Below are 20,116 nucleotides of genomic sequence, written 5' to 3'. Positions count from 1 at the left end.
GATTGAAAAAAATGGCCGCTTGTCCTATTTTCGGGCGAGTGCTGTATGAGAATGGGGCGTGAGATGCGCGGTGGCCCGCAGATCACACGGACGGCTCTGATACGGGCCACAGCCAGCTGAGATTCTTGGGCAGCGCTGGCATCCTCCAACACACGGACACCGCGCCCGTCTGCCATGCGGGAGGGGGGGGGGGGGAGTGGGGAGGGGACGCACGCTACAAGTGCCTACTCTTTGCAGACTTGCGTGAAAACAAGCTTCGTGTAAACGCACCCACTGAACATAACGGCTTGTCCTTCCACCCGAGCGGTGTGTGGCGAGATGCACGGGAATGCAACCCTTTATCTAGAGGCCTATAAGTACAGACACGGGCCGGCCTCAGACGAGCGTATAGAAACATGTCCGCACTGCGGACCCGGATGGCAGACGTGTTTCGGATGACATTACGACCGCCCGTCGCCAGGATTTCACCACGATTCACCATTTTCAATGGAAGGGGTAAACGCTGCCGCAGATCCGTTGGCGCCGATTTACCATCCGCAGAAGCCGCGTGTGGACTAGAACTGTATTTCGCCTCTGAAAACCTGCGACAGAAACCGCGTCTGTGTTCGCCTCCGAATGGTCAACGTTCTGCTGTGAAATACTGATCAGCTTTCGCTCAATGGAAAATAATACAAATATGGAGGCAAATGTGCAAAAAATACGCCATGTAAATAGAGACAGGGGTGATGTCACTGGCAACCAATCACAGCGCAGCTTTCATTTTGTATTCTGTGCCGGTAACATGAAAGCTTTGCTGCGATTGGTTACTGGAGGGAGGTAAGAAAGCTTTTCTTTCAGACGGTTTCACGGACCTGCCCCGTAGAGTTACATTATCTCCATATTAAGGTCCCTATATCACAGACCAGATATGGAGCCACAGGGCGCCCGTCCGGCGGGAAAATCCTGTCAATCCAAAAAAAAGAGCGCGCGTCAACGACAAGCAGATATTGGTACCGTCCGCTCTCGCTTCTCTACGTTCAGCTCTGAGCACCACAAGATTAATGCCAGGAACGTCCCATCAGACGTTGTGGTGGAGTGGCGTTCGGTAAACTAATCACTACATTTCTTGCTCGATTCAACTCAAACAACCAATCACTGTGAATCAGCCAAACCTAAACAACCAATCACCGTGAAGCAGCCAAACCTAAACAACAAATCACTGTGAATCAGCCAAACCTAAACAACCAATCACCGTGAAGCAGCCAAACCTAAACAACCAATCACTGTGAATCAGCCAAACCTAAACAACCAATCACGTTGTGAATTAAGCAGGAGCGTTGTGGACTAGAGCTATATGCCTGCCGGCTAGTGACGTAGCGCTGTCTGTGGGCGGGGCCTGGCTCAGTGACGTGTAGTAATGGACGTCGTGCTGTACGTGGTCGCCGCTGCGCTGCTGGCTGTGCTGCTCTTCTTTATTACCCGGATTAGGGGGCAGGCGGAGCAAGGTGAGCGGGGTCCTAGTGCCCCCTTGATAGAGACCGGTTAGAAGTGGACTTTCCCTTTAAATTATGCTGGTCCAACCAGTGATCCCTCTGCCTCTTCCTGCACATGAGCTGCAGCTAACTCCATGTGCTGACTGATCCAACTGTAGCAAAGTCCCAGCACGCTGCTCGGCTTATGTCACCGCATGATTCATGCCAAAAAAAGTTATTTCTCCTGGGATGTGGCGACACACAAGTGCTTCACCCCGAGCCCCCGAAAACATGGGGGACGCGCACATCTAGTGCAATTACCGCTGTGAAGAATTACACCGCAATCCGCGAAGTGGGGTCGATGCTGCGGATTTAACCCCTTCACTTACATTCACACCGCGGATGTCGGCAGATTTCATCCTTTCAATTGAAGGGGTAAACGCTGCCGCAGATCCGTTGGCGCCGATTTACCATCCGCAGAAGCCGCGTGTGAATGTAGAATTCGCTGCTGATCCCGTATGTATTTCACCTCTGAAAACCTGCGACAGAAACCGCGGCCGCCGTCTGTGTTTTCCCGCAGATCCGTATGTGGATTTATCCCCGACAACAGGTGGTGGAATGCCAGTGCGTTTCTGCGTCCAGAAGTGCCGTCATTTCTTCGTGTGCAGACACGTAGGAAAGCGTTGGATTCCCACGCAGATTCTGCCCATCAACAGATAAATCCATATACGGAACCGCGGCGGGAAAAAAACGGCGCAGGTTTTGTTGTGGTTTTTTAGAGGCGGAATTTGCTCCAAAAAGTCCACGTTGAATTCCGCCATGAGAAAAAAAAAACACCAGCTATCGCGTTGAGATAGACACACTCCAATTTATGTTATAATCACGCCCCATCACATGACTGAAAGCCGCGCACATGTGAAGGAAGACATTGAAGTACACGGGCTTCAGATGACAGCGATGTCACGCGCCCTCGCATCACCGGAAAATTGCGCGGTTCTATCACTTATGAGAAATCGGTCTTGTTGTCTGAAAGATTAAAAACACGAATCAGCTGACATATTGATACCGCTGTCATCGCCCCCAAGGCCGGCTTCACACGGGCGTACGTGTGTTTGCACGTGTGCGTATTTTACCGTATTTTGTGCGCACATGACCTGCGAATTTCAACAGGCAATTAAGTTTAATTAGTTTAATATGTGCAATATGCATGAAAATAGAACATGCGCGAATGAGCTCCCGTGAGCAAACCCATTGAAACCATTACTGTGTATTGCGCATGCACGTTTTTTTTGGGGGGGGGAGGGGGAGTCGCAGCACATCGCGGTATGTGTGAGCTTTGTGAATATTACAAATCCCATTACGGGGTGAGAAGTTGTATAACACCCATATCTGCCTACATAAGGCGGGTCTTATGCGCCCGATACGCTGTACCGATCTCTCCAGGGCAGCCATGTTCCAGCCGCGCCGGAGCATCAGCAAGTGTTTTCCATTGTTTTCATTGGGAACCTTGCATCACATTGCGTGCCGCGCATTTGCCAGCCCCATTGATACAACGGGCAATGCGTTCCGAGGGAAACCCCCTATGATAGCACATGACGCAATTTTTTTCCGGCTCCACGTTGCGATGCGTGAAAAATATCGCCCAAATATAAGATCCCATTCAACAGAATTGGGTTCATATTTGTGCGAGAATTGTGCGTCTCGCAACACACAAATGTCGCACGATTTTCGCGGCCTGAGGGCGTATGCAAACGGGCGGGAACATCAGGCGGGTTTTACATGTTGTGAGAAATGTAAACAGATCCATTATTTACCCGGGTGATTATTCTCCCGCAGCGCGTCCTGAGAGGAGAACATACGGATGTGCGCTGTGCTGCACACGGACGCCCCGTGTATCACCCATGTGAGAGCGCCCTCAGGTAGATGGGCGGGGGTCCCACCTGCGGGGTCCCGAGCAGCAGCTCAGTGCGCTCCACCAGCTGATATGTCTCTGTTGGAGCGCCAAAGATAGCTGAGCGCAGGCCTGTTGAAGTGCACGACCGCCGCTCCGCGCAGGAGCCGCACCCCTCAGGTCTGACGGTTGGTTGGGGTCCCACGGCTCGGACCCCCACCGATCGGTGGACAGGTGAAAACACATCACCGAGCCGGAATGTTCTGGACAGTCCATAAAAATACAGGACGTTTTTCCAGCGTCCATGAAAATTAGGAGCCGTGCGCTCGAGTGTTGTGAGGGCGGAGGTGGCGGACCGGTTATTGGGACTAGCGGTCATGTTACAGCTGCTAGTGAATACATATATATACACACACATACCTACATCTGTTACTTTGTTTGTGTCGTATACACATGCTCAGTTCTGTCCGATTTGAGTGAAATTGAGCATGAGCGTTCCTCAGCACCCAGCGACCAATACTGGCAGAATTCAAAATCGAAATCTCACAGACTTCCCCTGTAATGTTTGTTGCCAATAGCAACCAATCACAGCGCAGTTTACATTTCTTATACTGCTGAGATAAAATGAAAGCTGCACTGTGATTGGTTGCTATGGGCAACACGGATTTTCTTTCGGACAACCTTGTATATTCCAGGACTGCTAGTCATAAAATCGTCGGGCAACCCGCCGGTATATCACCTGGTGTGTGTTTGTATGTATGTGTGTGTGTATATGTATGTATATATATATATATATATATATATATATATATAATATATATACCCTGTGCCGGTCACTGCACTGGCTGCCCGTTAAATACAGAATACAAATTTAAACTCGCTACCTTCATCCACAAAGCCCTGCACAGCGCAGCGCTCCCCTATATCGCCTCCCTCATCTCAATCCATCACCCAGCCCGGGCTCTCCGCTCTGCTAATGAAACCAGACTGCATGCCCCTTTAATTTGAACTTCTCATTCCTGCCTCCAAGACTTCTCCAGAGCAGCACCGGTCCTCTGGATCGCACTACCAAAGGCTACCTGAGCAATCCAGGACTCGCAGAACTTCAGGCGTGCTCTAAAAACGCACCTCTTCAGGGAGGCATACCGCATTCCCTAAACAAACCCCTCTGTACTCCGCCTGATAACATGCTCCCTGACCTACTGACTGCAACCCCTGCTAGCTGTAATCAACTGCTCCCTGCAGTCATACTGATTCTGCCGTCACACGGCTTAAGTCTGACCATTGTCCATGTGTATAGCATCCCTCACTCTCCACCTCCCCATACTATGCACATCTCCAGCCCCTTTACCTTCTGTATCACCCCATTACTTGTAGTATGTAAGCTCGTTGGAGCAGGACCCGCACCCCATTATTTGTAGTATGTAAGCTTGTTGGAACAGGACCCGCACCCCTACTGTCTCCACCAACTGATCACTTCATGTACCCGTGGTCTTGTGTTATTTCCCCTGTATTGTAAGCGCTGCGGAATATGTTGGCGCTCTATAAAGATGATTATCATTTTATACACACCAGTATATCCCCTTGTTCGGTATAATCTACAGATGTTACCTGTTAGGCCGGGGTCACATCGGCGTATTCTGGCATCTTGCGGGCTGTGAGACATACGGGCGCGGCCCGCAGTTATACGCGATGACACTGCATCCACAGCCATGTACTATCTTGGCGTGTATTTACACATAATAGGCGCCGAGATACAACATGCTGCGATTTATTGGACAAGTCGTGGGAGCGGCAACATGGCCACCTATGGGGGATTGGCAAAGCCCAAAACCCGCCCGCCAATGCGCCGCACCGATCCGCTCGTACGAGCCTCACTTTACTTAGCATCTTTATAATTTATTATGATTTTTTGATGCATCCGTAAAAAATGTTGGCTGTTTGTGATTTTTGCAGACGCCGTACAGAAAAATGGAAATGTGAGGTTGGCGAGCTGCCGGCATATCCCCTCCGAGCTGTTATTGCGCAGTAAGACCCCATTCACACGGGTCGGTGACACACGCCCGCAGTGTCTGTGTCAGTGCTTTATGTCTGCGTTTGGTTTGTATTCACTGCGTTTTTCATACGAACAAAAAAAAAAAAAAGGGAAAAAGGCAGAAATGCGCAATTAATGTCGCTTTTTTTTCCTACAGTCTCTTAGCAATGTGCGTGTAAAATAACCCCGTGCCTACTGAAGTGCCGTCTGTTCTCACGGCATTCCTTATACTACCACAGACTCTCACGCCGGACTCCATGACACCAACCAAAATACAACATGCCGCCATTTTTTTACATGCAACATTGTTCTATCTATGAAAACCTCTGATCACCCCGATTCACTTTAATGGGCCGTCAGTAAAAACCACGGACCGCAAACATGCCGTGGGTGGGCCATGTTACTACTTCTGTCCATGTTCCATATGTGTTCACGCATGCAAAAACAAAAAATTCAAAAAAGCCCAATTGATGTCACTTTTTTTCCACTGTCCCCTGGCAACAGGTATAACAAAAAACACAGTAAACGCGCCTTAACACCTCTGTCTGGTGGGGTTTTACACTCCCGTAGACTTCCACCGGAATTTTTTCTTTTTGGTGACCGCAATCTCATGCCAAGTTTCATGGCTTGTAGAGATGAGCGAGCGTACCCGCTAAGACACATGACTCGAGTGAGTATTGCCTTATGCCAGTACCTGCCCGCTCGTCTCTAAAGATTCGGGGGCCGGCGGGGGAGAGCGGTGAGTTGCGGGAGTGAGCAGGGGGGAGAGAGAGATCTCCCCCCGTTCCTCCCTGCTCTCCCCTGCCGCCCCCCGCTGTCACCCGACTCTTTAGAGAGGAGCGGGCAGGTACTCACATTGCCATGGCGAGTACGCTCGCTCATCTCTGATGGCTTGCTATCACATTTGGCAGTGTGACGTTAGTCTTACTCTGCGTAAGAAAAAACCTAAAAAGCTCAGAGTTGTGTTTTATTATTATGTATCTGTTTCTGTGTTAAATATGAGGAGCGCAGAAACGGGAATGAAAGCATTCTGTTGGTTTCCCCGTTGTTTTCAATGGTTTAAATAAAAAAAATTATCATTATTCGCATTGCTTGAAGGATGGAATTAAACGGAAATATTTACGTTTTTTTAATTCGTTGAACTCAACTGGGAAACCAACAAAAATGTTTCATTCCGTCTTCATTCCAGTTTCTCCTCAGTTGTATATTTGGTGTATTCCTGGTTGTACGGCCCACAGGGTGTAGATATCCGTGCGGTGGACCGCGTGGTGGACAACGCAAGGAGAAAAAAGTGTTGCATTTTTGTTTGTTTGCAGACCTCACCTTCCAAAAAATGTTTAAAAAATAGGAACGACGAACTGAGCTTATATAAAACCATCTAAAATCATATAAAGCGTTCTTATGTGCACACCGGAATAAATCCTCCCGCTATCTTCAGTCCGTGTGACGTCCGCCCCCCGATACAAGGACCCTAAATACTGCATGTTGTATAACTGGTGCAGAACAATATGGTTTGTGGGGTTTATGTCTGTTTTACATGATTAAAAAATAGATCTTTATTAAAATGAAGATTTTTTGCTATATTCATACACGGACGATATTCCTTTAACTACAATGTCAAATAAATGCAAACAAGTAACCCGTGGACGGTCACGAGATCACTAATTAGTGTACATACCTAGAGGTACGCCAATTTACAGCAAAAATCGCACACTATGATAGTTTTGAAAACTGTTCAGAAAAAGGGGCGTGGTCAAAAGTCCAAAAGTACAGAATTTTTATTCTAAAACACAAAATACACATTTTTTTGTTAATTTTGGCTTTTTTTGCCAAATTTGTCAATGTGGTTTAAGAGGATTAGTTTACCCAACCTAGTGCCCAATTTCTCATCTCACCGGAGTCTAACTCGTCCTGTTGCCCATACCAACCAATCACAGCTCAGCTTTCATTTTCCCAGAGCAGTTGGGAAAGTGAAAGCTGAGCTCTGATTGGTTGCTACATGCAGCAAGGTCCGTTCTTCCCTGTGTGAGTCGTGTTTCCGATTCCGTGGCGTAGTTTATAAACGTATTTCAGGTCCAGTGGATATCTCATTCATATTTAATTATCATTTTGCTTATTTATTGCTTTCAGCCGACCAAGAGCACCAGCAAAATGTGGCGACCGCAGCAGCGAGACCGCGACCTCAGCCAGAGCAGCGTGCGGATGGGATGCCGAGGAGAAGGATGAACCGTAACATGCAGGCCCAGAGGAGAGCCCAGCGCATGGAGGAGGAGCGAGAAGGTAGCGCCCACATATACTGTAGCGAAAACTGCGGGGGAGATTTACCAACATTGTCACAATGTGCATCTTTTTATGGGATAGTGAAAATTGCGCCAATTTTATCAAAATAAGGCAGGTGGCATAACGGTGCTACTCACTAAACATTTCTTTTACCACCTGATTGCTGGAAAATGTATGGATTCTGTGCAGAAAAATATGCGCGCTGCTAATAAATTGACCGCTTTTTAAAACTCCTGATAGCCACGCCCACTTCAAAACTTTTCAAGCACAACTTTGTCGCCTTCTGCTCAGTACATCTCCGCGTGACCCAGCTCTGCTCCCACCGCTGACGGGTTTGTTAGGTTTCGGTCCATCACCGTTAACCACTTTGTGAGCAGAGCGATCAGGAATGACATCCGGGATGGATCGTACACATGGCGGACACCAGCAGTACCTCATTGGCTGTAATGGATGTGTCCTATAACGTGTGGCTATAGGGGGTGCTGTATGGGCAAGGTGCGCACCACAAAACTCTAGTGCGGGTCGGACGATCCCCCACCACTCCTCCTCCATTCACTAGCGTGGGTCATTCTTATGTAAACGCAAAGGTACGATCACTGGGATGACCTGCCGGGCATCTGCCCCCTACAGGTCATTCCCTGTAAAAGCCCCATAAGTACTGTGAGCATCGGGGGCAGCAGAATCAGGGTCTCCGGCTGCAGAAGACAGACATTATAAGAAGTCTCTGTGTACTTGTGAGAGTTGTACTTCTTGTTTCCGCGCTTCAGGGAGGGTCTGGCGTGTTTTTAGGACTCGGTATTTGGGGTAGATGGTATGAGGAGGATGACTAGTGAGTGCCGGGCTGCTGACTATAAGAACAATTAGTCACCAGAGTTCTGCTCTCGGGTTTGTGGGCGATGCGGCTATTTTTGGCTTTTCAATCAAGTATCGTTGGTAACGATGAGCCAATTCTTCCTTCTAGTTGCGACTAAAGCGTGCGGGTGGGAAATATATACTATATGACACTCTTCACTCCGTCCCCTGCCCCAATCACTCACTCACAGGGGAGCATGTGTCCCACGTATCACACACAGAAAATACGCAGTACACAGCAAGTATACATGTACATTCATTTGTCCTGTGGATGATAAATCCACATAGCCTATATTAGGCACCAAAGTAGAACATGCCATGTGAAAAAACGTAGGCGTGCGAGGCCTGATAGAAATCAATGGGCTATGAGAAGTAAAAAAGGATGCGTATGATATGCAAGACACATGCGCTTGTGTGAAGGAGCCTTAGAACAAAGCGATCTATGGCAGATCTCAGTGCTGAAGTCTTGACCACTTACTTCAAAGAGAAAACTGACAGCATGCGGCAGGAAATCACTTCCCAGTCCCCGATCAGCTTTGATCCCCTCTGGTTCCTTCTCAGCATTTGACCCGACAGCAGAAGATGTCGTCTCCAGGCTCCTCGCTCCTTCTTGCCCTACAACCTGCATTATTAACCCTTCTCTCTCACTTCCTCCGGTCTCTGACTATCATCACCTCACTACAACATTCAGCCTGTCTCTTCTGGTATCTTCCCTTCCTCTCATACTGTCAGATCTCCATTACTAAAGGAACAGTCTCTTCACTCCTCCTGTGATGCCAACTACCGACCGTCTACAATCTCCCCTTCATCTCCGAACACTTGGTCTACTCTCCTCTAATCCGCTACCTCTGCAGATTCTCTTCTTGACCCTTTAAAATCTGGTTTTTGTACTCTGTATTCTACAGAACCACCTTTCCTGACGGCTAAATCGAATGGCAGCTACTCTCTACTGATCCTCTGGGATCCCGCTGTAGCGTTTGACCCCGTAGATCACCAACTTCTCCTCCGTATGTTCCACTTGAATGACCTTAAGGCTTTTGCACTCCCCTGATTGTCCTCCGAACTCTTTAACCGCACGTTCAGTGTCTCATTTACCGGCTTTACTACTTTCTCTCTTCCCAAGCTGCTTGGGTTCCTCAAGATTCGGTCCTTGGTCTCCTCTTTTCTATCTAGACAGCCCCTTGAATTCAGTGGAAGCTGTACCTGCAGTACCAACCTGGGCCACTGCAGTGTTGACAGAGCTATCTGCTTCCAGTTCTGACAGCGTGAAGCGAACAGCTGATACTGAGGACAGCTCATGAGTAGTAAACTCCCAGAAACCCCCTTTAATTTCCTCCTTGATTTCGGTAATTTACCTTTGGATAAGGGGGTGGAACTTAACGCATGGGGCTGGGCTAAGTGTGCCTACTAAACACCGCAGTGGGGGAGGGCTTCTGCTGTGGCCAGTTGCCTTCCAACCAGTATGTTGCTGGTCACATGACACGATGCGCTGCAGCGCTGTGGTGAGTTATTTAATAAACTGTTTCAAGCAGGGAGGGTTGGAATAAAAAAAATATGTATAAAAAAGTTGCAGGGGCCCTTTAAGAGAGAGACAGCTTTTTTTTAAACTACTTCAATTTATTTTTCCCTCATTTTTGGGTGAGTTTGTCCAGCTGTGAGGTTGGAGCTGCTCCTCTCACTGATGGTCAGTGGCCTGCTACTTGAAGGGGACCACCTTAAATCATGGAAGAAAGTCCTAGTGATCTGCAGCCCCGCTCGCTGTCTTCCTGCCTCGTGGCCATCTATTTGTGCACAGAATCTGCTCTCTTGTCATCTCTGAGCATCAAAACATTTGTGAGGACAGACAGGGTGTGGGCGGCTTCAGCAAGTTCTCGGCTCCACCACACGTGGGAAGCCTACTGGCTCGTGGAGCTTATCTCCTGCGCTGCAGAAGCCGAACAGTCACACTTCAGCCCTCGCTGGGTGACACTTTTTGAATATTTTGCTGATAAAATAGATCTTTATCACTTTTTTCACGTTTGGTTCTTTCGGGGGGGTTCAGTTAAAATAGTAAAGTGGCCAGGTAGATAATGTACGTGACGAGTGTGACCCACTTACCGCGCGCTTTCCTGCATATAACTCTTCTTTTTATAGATTTCTTTAATATAACGTGCTTTGACTGGTTTCAGACTCTGATAATCAGTCACCTCTTAAAGGGGTATTACCAAAATGTCAAGTTATCCCATATTTTCAGGATAAAGGATAACTTTATGATTGGTGGGGGTCCGACTGCTGGGACCCCCATCCATCCCGAGAATGTGAATCCCAGTCTGAGCGAAGTGGGGGTTTTCCATTTTAATGAACAGATTGGCGGCGCACATCTGTGTCATCTGCTGCATTCATGCGGGGAATGACAGGACCTCCATTCTTGGAATCTGTGGAGGTCCACCGTTCTTAACGTTTCCTTCTATCCTGTGGATAGGGGATAGCTTTAGATTTCCGTACTATCCTTTAAAGATCCCATTGATACTGGATTAAACTGTACTCCCGAGTATAAACAACTTTTCGTGTACAAACACAGATACAAAACTTTATAATATATCTAATTACGGAAAATGCCTCTTTATGCACCTATCAAACTTTTTTTTGCTCCTACCCCTTGGCTCCTCAACTATTCATTCACTCTCAATTCACTGGTAAAATCCATACAGCAGAGAAGAGACTAGTATTTAGTTTCACTGAGGGATCAGGTTACATGCTGCCCATAGAAGTCTATGGGGAGGAGGGAGCACACAGAAATGCTGCTGACTCTAGTAAGCATTTAGTTTCCCACCATAGTGCTGAAATCACATCTACACTGCTCAGTACTTCTTTATAATGTCCTACATGCTGCTGCTTCTGAGTGAAAGGCTTTGTTCACATCTACATCGGTAGTTCCTCAGATTTTGTCCCACATACTGGACAGGATAGCGAAGCATGCTGGGATATTTTGTTTGTTAAAATCACGGGCAGCGTGACTGAAACCCAACAGACTCTTTTATGCTCCATGCCGTCCGCTGGGTGCTGTTTGTGTTGTTTTCGTTGTTTGGCTCATGTGACAGAGCCAAACATTGAAACTCCATAGCTCAAATACTAACAGAGATCGGGAACGGGATCTCCTCTGTATGCTGTGTATGGGAGACATCGCAGCCGCTAGTCTTCTTGTACCTTCTCGCCATAGACTTCTATTGGAAGCTGTAACCTGATCTCTCAGTGAAACTGAAGTTTCCTATCTTAGTTTGAATTATTGACTTATGGAAAGTTGTTTATAATCAGACGTACCTTTTAAAGGAATTTCACAGTTTTACCGAGGTGCTGGAAGCCAGAATAAGGTAAGGATCTGAACGACTGTGACAAGGGCCAAATTATGATGTCTAGACGACCTGGGCAGAGAATCTCCCTAGCAAAATGCTCCAAGACAGGACAACTGGTCAACCGGCGACTCATTGATGTGCCTAGGGGAGTGAAGACTGCCCGTCTAGTTCCACCGAAGAGCGGCCGTGGGACAAACTACTGATAGTCACTGCTGGCTATAATAGAAAGGTGACTGGTCAGACAGGGCATCCCAGCTTGTGTAGGGGGTGCATGGCCACAGACTGGTCAGAGTGCCCGCTCCAGTATATGAGAGGGGTACACTGTACATCAGTACTTTATATTGCCTCCTTTGCTTGTACGGTGTCCCTGCTGCCGGTGGTATGGCCTTCCTAACGGTGATCATTTAATTGCAATGTTTCAGCGGTGGTGGAGGAAGACCACGGCGAGGATGAGGAGGAGAGTCCAGCTGTTCAGGCCACGGGGAAGATTGGAGCCAAAAAACAAAAGAAATTGGACGAAAAGCAGGCGAGAAAAGCACAGCGAGAGGTAAGAACTGGATAATGAAAAGGCTGAGACCATTTCAGACATTTTCTAAATCTCTGCTGACTGTCAGTGAATGGAATGATTTTTCTTTTCATCCAGAGGCTAACAACCGTTACTGTCCTGATTACACAGTAATGTCTATTGCATTGCGTCAGTCTTTTATTGTGAGCTGAACACAACAGTAACAGCAATCTACTTTTCTGAGGGTTTGTTACAATGTATCAGTTCAAGTTCAATTTGTCAACTAGGAGACTAGGGTGGGGAACAAATGTAGTGCTGCTGTTTTTAGTTTTAAAGCGCTGTCTAAACTGTACACAAGTCCATTTTCTATTCATTGACAGCAAGCAGAGCTATTTAAAAGGAAATTATGTGGACTGATGTCATTTGATATTTTTATAGGATTTTTTTACAGGCAAACATTGTTGATGACCTATCTTAAGGATAGGTCATCAGTTTTGACCAGGGATCCCTGGGGATCACCTGATGGCCCGGTCCGGCTGTCAGTGCAGCAGGCCGGACATGTGCCATAGGAGACGGGACCAAGAGTGGCTTAGCTGGCTCCACTCCCATTGAAATCAACGTGAGCTGAAGTGGCTGTTACACTTCTGCAGCCATGCCCGGTATCGGGGTGGGCATAGAATGATAGGGGTGGAAGGGACCTCCAGGGTCATCTGGTCCAACCCCATGCTCAATGTAACAGCCATTTCAGCACCCATTGATTTCGGTGGGACTGAAGCCAGCTAAGCCATTTCCGGTCCTGTCTTCTATGACGCCAGGCCGGGCTATAGGGGGTCGTTGGGGCGAGTCCCCACATTTAACTGCTGATGACCTATCCTGAGGGTAGGTCATCCATAGTTTTTGCCCGTAAAACCACTTTAAGGTTGGTTGATGTATAAAAGTCATTCCAGAGATTAGTATTTTAATAATTCTAGTTACATCCAAAGCTGCATTTAGAACTTTGTAGGCTGCAAGAGGAGAATAGTAAGCACTATCCTGACATAAGCTTACTTAACCTCTTATTGGCCTGTACTGGTACTAAGCCAATGAGATTGGAGATCCTGCAGCGTAAGAACTAACTAGGAAATACAGCAGGATTATGCAGCTTTAGATGTAACCGGAGATGTAAAATGATAGCCGATGCAGCCAGCACAAGTGAGTGCAGGCACTCCGTACAGAATCTCTCCTGTGTGTGATAGAAAGTTTAATTATTGGATTTTCTTCTACAGTTTTTTTTTTTTAATAGGCAGAAGAAGCAGAAAGAGAAGAACGGCGGAAGCAGGACGTGAAACGGGAGGAGGAGAGGCGGAAGGATGAAGAGCGGACCCGGCTGGAAGAAGAGAAAGAGGTCCGTGGGTTGTCTGCTTACAGATCTGTGTATAGTTATCATGATTGTATGTAAATCCGGCCAACAGATCAGAGCCCAGATAAAGGAACCAGCCCAGATCTTCCTTGCTGCCATCCTCATCGGATTGGGGCCAGAATTCTGCCCTAGGACCACAGAGGGAAGAGGGTAGATCAGTGCATTGGTAGTGTTAAGACTATTGATGCACTAAACCTGCTCTCTGATTGGCCAGGGCTGATCAGCACTGGCCAATCGGAGAATAGTGCACAATCCACTATTGCCTTCGCCCATCTTGGAAGGTCAAAAACGGCCCAGAACCGTTGGATGGTAGAGATGCAGAGAAGAACAACTGCGGATAATATAACCCGCATGCTTTCTTGTCCCATAACATCACTTTAATCTCCTTTTACAATTGACTAAATAATTACATTTGACTATAAATAAAGGCCCATTTACACGCAGTGATTATCGCTCAAAATTCGTTCAAACAATGGCATATGAGCAGTAATTGTTACGTGTAAACGCTGCGATCATTCACTCTTCAGCTGAACAATGATTTTAGGGTGAGCTTAAAATCCATTGTTCAGCCGGAGAGAGCTAACAGGGACTGCTCGCTGTGTTCTGCACAGGAGTCGGAGATTACATTGTATTCTGCCGTCAGCCCATGCGAGAACAATAGAGCTGTATGCAGAGCTCAGACCACATGCGGGTCTCTGCAAACAACTCCAGAAGGCCCTTTTACATACAAATGAAGCTGCTAAAGTATTTATAGATATTAGTGTCCATTAACACTTTATGCAAAACGATCGCTAAAACTGTCAATCTTCCAATCGTTTCAAAGATTCTTTGCGTGTAAATGGGCCTTAAGTCTTCTGTGGGTCCCAGGAGATCCGACACGTCCCTCCTCCTCACTGTCCGGTGTCTGGCTGTAAGACAGGTGATGGCAGCAGGAGCGCCCCCTCAGCCCTGTCTACAGCAGAGCAATAAGAAAAAGGATTCGCCTCCGGTCAGACAATGTTATCCACAAGGGTTAATCACAATGCCTCCTGGTACTCAGGTTCTATGTAGATCAGTAATGAAACTAAAGCCACCTCTGTAGGCGCTGCTCCTCGGGCGCCGCTAATTAGGATGCCAGACTGGTTTCCAATTACACTTCACTGCCTGTAGAGGTGCTTCTTACTTCGCTACAATATGCTGTCTGGTTGCCCCTCCTGATAAGCCATGCCCCCTTTTTATAAAAATGGTGGAGGGAGGTGGGGGTAACGGCCACATGTAAAATGGTGGAGGGAGGTGGGGGTAATGGCCGCATGTAAAATGGTGGAGGGAGGTGGGGGTAATGGCCGCATGTAAAATGGTGGAGGGAGGTGGGGGTAATCGCCGCATGTAAAATGGTGGAGGGAGGTGGGGGTATTGGCCGCATGTAAAATGGTGGAGGGAGGTGGGGGTAATGGCCGCATGTAAAATGGTGGAGGGAGGTGGGGGTAATGGCCGCATGTAAAATGGTGGAGGGAGGTGGGGGTAATGGCCGCATGTAAAATGGTGGAGGGAGGTGGGGGTAATGGCCGCATGTAAAATGGTGGAGGGAGGTGGGGGTAATGGCCGCATGTAAAATGGTGGAGGGAGGTGGGGGTAATGGGCGCATGTAAAATGGTGAAGGGAGGTGGGGGTAATGGCCGCATGTAAAATGGTGGAGGGAGGTGGGGGTAATCGCCGCATGTAAAATGGTGGAGGGAGGTGGGGGTAATGGCCGCATGTAAAATGGTGGAGGGAGGTGGGGGTAATGGCCTCATGTAAAATGGTGGAGGGAGGTGGGGGTATTGGCCGCATGTAAAATGGTGGAGGGAGGTGGGGGTATTGGCTGCATGTAAAATGGTGGAGGGAGGTGGGGGTATTGGCCGCATGTAGAATGGTGGAGGGAGGTGGGGGTAATGGCAGCATGTAAAATGGTGGAGGGAGGTGGGGGTAATGGCCGCATGTAAAATGGTGGAAGGAGGTGGGGGTAATGGCCGCATGTAAAATGGTGGAGGGAGGTGGGGGTAATGGCCGCATGTAAAATGGTGGAGGGAGGTGGGGGTATTGGCCGCATGTAAAATGGTGGAGGGAGGTGGGGGTAATGGCCGCATGTAAAATGGTGGAGGGAGGTGGGGGTAATGGCCGCATGTAAAATGGTGGAGGGAGGTGGGGGTAATGGCCGCATGTAAAATGGTGGAGGGAGGTGGGGGTAATGGCCGCATGTAAAATGGTGGAGGGAGGTGGGGGTATTGGCCGCATGTAAAATGGTGGAGGGAGGTGGGGGTATTGGCCGCATGTAAAATGGTGGAGGGAGGTGGGGGTAATGGCCGCATGTAGAATGGTGGGGGAGGTGGGGGTAATGGCCGCATGTAGAATGGTGGAGGGAGGTGGGGGTAATGGCCGCATGTAAAATGGTGGAGGGAGGTGGGGGTAATGGCTGCATGTAGAATGGTGGAGGGAGGTGGGGGTAATGGCCGCATGTAGAATGGTGGGGGAGGCATATTAGCCTTTTACTCCCCACCTTTACTTGAGCCAACCTAAACAACCAATCGCCGTGAATGCGTAAATCCAAACAACAAATCCGGTTCCGAACGGTGTGGAGGTGGGGAGTGAAAGGCTGATATGCGTGGGGGAGGGAATGACTGCGTGTGAAATTTCGGAGGAGGGAGGGAATGGCCGCATGTAAAAATGGTGGAGGGAGGGAATAGCTAAAAATGATCATTAAAAGGTTGTAAATGACTAGATTTTGTATATCATGTACACATTTTGGGTAGAGGTGCCCCTGGGAAAGAAATCCCACGGGAAAATTGACTTTTAATTCGAAATATATAATATGTCCTAATAAGCCACACCCTAACCACGCCTCTTGGCCACCCTAACCACACCCACTTTTGGTAGGGGCGCCGCGCCATTAAATTGTTTCCCCAGGGGTGGCCCAAGTGAAAAGGTTGTGAACCACTGGTCTAACAGAACCCAACTCATACGTGAGATTCCACGGTTTTGGGTGTTTGTACTATTGATGATATTTGGATTTTCTTTATATTTGTGGTGTTGTACTTTTTCAAACTGAGTATTTTGTGGTATTTTTTCTGGTCTCGAGCAACACCCTTATGTGACAGGAAAAGGAGCGCAGTCTGTCCTCCTACACAAGGCTGCGTCTGACCTTTACCTACAGATCTTGCAGATGTGTTTTTACACTTTATGATATATTTTTTAGCTTACAGGGTAAATGTAATATTTATCCTTTCACGCTAATTTCCAGATCTGTAAGCAACCATACCAGAAAACATTTTATCAGGCTGTTTGGGGTTACTGTTATCTGTGAAGCATTTGCAGTGTACAAACTTTTTACACCCGAAGAATTTTAGATTTTCTTTTTTTAAATTTTTTTTATTTTTCCACCACCGCATTGGACTGCATTTTACAGTCAAGGCTAGCAGACTAAAAGAAAACCTGAAACAATCAGAAAAACACTGGTCAAGGGGGTCTGGCAAACCCTGACCTCCTCTTTTGCATAACATAATTGGACGGATTGCCTCTGAATTGCTGGCTGAAAGAAAAATCTATAAAACTATAGTCCTTTTCAGATGAGCGTGATAGAGGCACATTTCCACGTCCATATCCAGTCCCAAGTCCTGTTCTGATCACCTGCACCAATCTCACCATAAGGTCCCATGATTCAGTTATTTTGGGTTCTTTAAGTCAATGGTCCACCCCAGGGTTTGCGGAGCTCAGAGAGGCGCCTGTAGCACGCTTGTGTGAAACTGGCCTAAAATAGAGATGGAGGACTTGATCTTCCTTATATTTCTGTAATGTAGCTTTATGTCCTCGTATTATGTGTCCTAATGATTTAAAGGCAATATGTATAATTTTTTTACTAATTGAACCAGACACATTTTCCACTTTTCTAATCTGTTTTTAATTCCTGATTGAAGATTTTTTTTAAATTCTACTTTTTGTACTTGAGGGTGGCCGTTTTGGCTGAGCAGTACTAAACATTTAGAGATTTGTATTACAGCAGCCTCATGCTCCATAGACACAATAGGGAGGAGATTTTCATTGACTTCTATTCATTGAGGGAGAGTGTTGTGAGCATGCTCTGTGACCTGTGCAGAGGTCAGTGTGAGGGGAGGAGGTGAGCTGTGTCCATCCGCTGTTGTGAATGTTGGATCCTTTGTTATCTCTACATACGGTAGTTGTTGCCTTTCAATGCAATTCAGCCTGTGATAATAAGATGGCCTCTAATGCTTCTCTTGGATGAACCGATTCTTGTTTGATGTGATGGCTAGCTCATTTGGTATCCTGCAGCCTGTATATACCCGCAGATACATCATTGGCTTGTTCCCTCTCCTGCAGCCTGTATATACATGATGCACCAGTACCGGCTCTAGTACCCTGTTGGGCCGCCTCTATCTTGGATACAGGATGTGATACAGGTGGGGATGGATGCTCTAGTACCCTGTGATACTGTCTCTAGCTTGGAAACCAGCTTCCGAAGCTGTGGTAGTGCCGGCACCTTGTAGGGAAGGCGATACACAGCACTGATGGTGGTCCTACACCAGGGGCTCCATCTGTACTCCAGCGCGGCAGCCAATCCGTAACTGGAAGTGTGGACTTGCCATTTCCTGTCAGTGCACTAGTCCAAACCCATGTCTCCACCCATAGTTCCGGTGGAGACAAGATGCACCAGTACCAGCTCTAGTACCCTGTTGGGCCGCCTCTATCTTGGACACAAGATGTTATATGGGTGGCCATGGAGGCTCCAGTACCCCGTTGTGCCACCTCTATCTTGGAAACCAGATGTGATACAGGCAGGCATGCAGGCTCTAGTACCCTGTGGTACTGTCTCTAGCTTGGATACAAGATGTGATACAGGTGGAGATGGAGGCTCTAGTACCCTGTTATACCGCTTCAAGCTTGGATACAAGATGGGATACGGGTGGCCATGGAGGCTCTAGTACCCTGTTGGGCCACCTCTAGCATGGATACAATATGTGATATGGGTGGGCATGGAGGCTCTAGTACCCTGTTGTACCACCTCTAGCATGGATACAAGATGTAATATGGGTGGGCATGAAGGCTCTACTACCCTGTTGGGCTGCCTCTAGCTTGGATTCACGATGTCTTACAGGTAAGCATGGAGGCATACAAGTTCTGTATAGTATCCTGCTGCAAATCACTCCACATTTGCTATAACTGAGCTTATAGATCGTACAAACTCGTAGGCTGTGGAGTTTGGCATCCCAGATGGTACATGCATGTTCTTTTGGCGATAAATCTGGACACCAGGCAGCCACAGAAGTGTGGCAGCGTTGTGAAGACATCCCTTGTGTGTGCAGCGAGCATTATCCTGCTAGGAAATACCTCTTGGAAGCCGCCATGAGAGGAACACATGTGGCTGCAGGATGTCCTTAACATGTCACTGGGCTGTCATTGTCCCTCGTACAACTACTAGGGGTGATCGACTGTCGGATGCGATGGCCCCCAGACTATCACACCAGCAGGGGGGCAGTGTGCCACTCCACAGCAAAGGCAGGATTGAGGTGATCACACCTAGGACTCCCGATATAAACATGGCCGTCGTCCGTGCCCAAACTAAACCTGGAATTGTCACTGAAGGCAACTGCCAGTCCGTAGCAGTCCATATTCGTCGCTCACAACAACACTGTAAACGGAGGCGACAGTAGGTGGGTGTCAAAGGCCGTACATGTAATGGGCACCGTGAGACCAAGTGTCCTTCAGCCAAGCACCTGGAAATGGTTTCTGACAGACACAGTGGTGTAACGATGGCAAGACCTGTCTCTGGATGCCGGGTAACAAAATAGTCGGAGCTGCTGGTGCTTGTCGGACGATCAGATGATTCTCTCTACTGGTGGTCTGTCGGTGATCCGGAGCCCGGTCGCCTTCCAACAGTCTGATCTGAACAGCCCAGGTGGGGAACAACTTTGAAAAACAATGGAGTCTCACCTTGCTTCTTCAGTCCATGCTCGCCTGTTCTTTCAATAAGCAGGAATATACTTACGTCCTTGTACCACTCAGTCTTGATGGTTACACTCGGGATTGTAAGCAAAATACGGGAATGTGGACACAAACAGAGTGTGTTTCCTGCTTTATTGAAGAATGTGTTTAAAAATCAGGGTTCATGGAGGCTCTTCAATAAAGCAGGAAAAGCACTATGTATGCGTCCACACTCCCGTATTTTGCTTACAATTCCAGGTGGGGGACAATTTGTTCCTTTTTAAACATATTAAATTCACAGAGGTGAGAGAAAAATGCGCAAAGACATAACTCAGAAAAAGAAGCCAAACATGCATCACCTGATACTGCAGGGCAAGCCCAATCGCCACATTCCCCAATAGCATGAACAGAGACAGATT

General features: G+C 47.8%; 1 protein-coding gene across 1 annotated transcript in view; it reads left to right on the top strand.

Moving 5' to 3' along the window:
* Nucleotides 1–1,352: 1,352 nt before the first annotated feature.
* The window catches only part of DDRGK1 (DDRGK domain containing 1), a 43,595-nt gene continuing 24,831 nt past the window's right edge, over nt 1,353–20,116 (top strand). The window contains exons 1-4 of the mRNA XM_066572914.1: nt 1,353–1,484; nt 7,508–7,657; nt 12,264–12,388; nt 13,629–13,730. Coding sequence (XP_066429011.1) covers nt 1,397–1,484; nt 7,508–7,657; nt 12,264–12,388; nt 13,629–13,730 — 465 coding nt within the window. The 5' untranslated portion in view covers nt 1,353–1,396. The remainder of the gene's footprint in view (nt 1,485–7,507; nt 7,658–12,263; nt 12,389–13,628; nt 13,731–20,116) is intronic.

This window comes from Eleutherodactylus coqui, chromosome 7 (assembly GCF_035609145.1).
Source record: "Eleutherodactylus coqui strain aEleCoq1 chromosome 7, aEleCoq1.hap1, whole genome shotgun sequence".
Lineage (NCBI taxonomy): Eukaryota > Metazoa > Chordata > Amphibia > Anura > Eleutherodactylidae > Eleutherodactylus > Eleutherodactylus coqui.
This window is presented reverse-complemented; position numbering and strand designations above follow the sequence as displayed.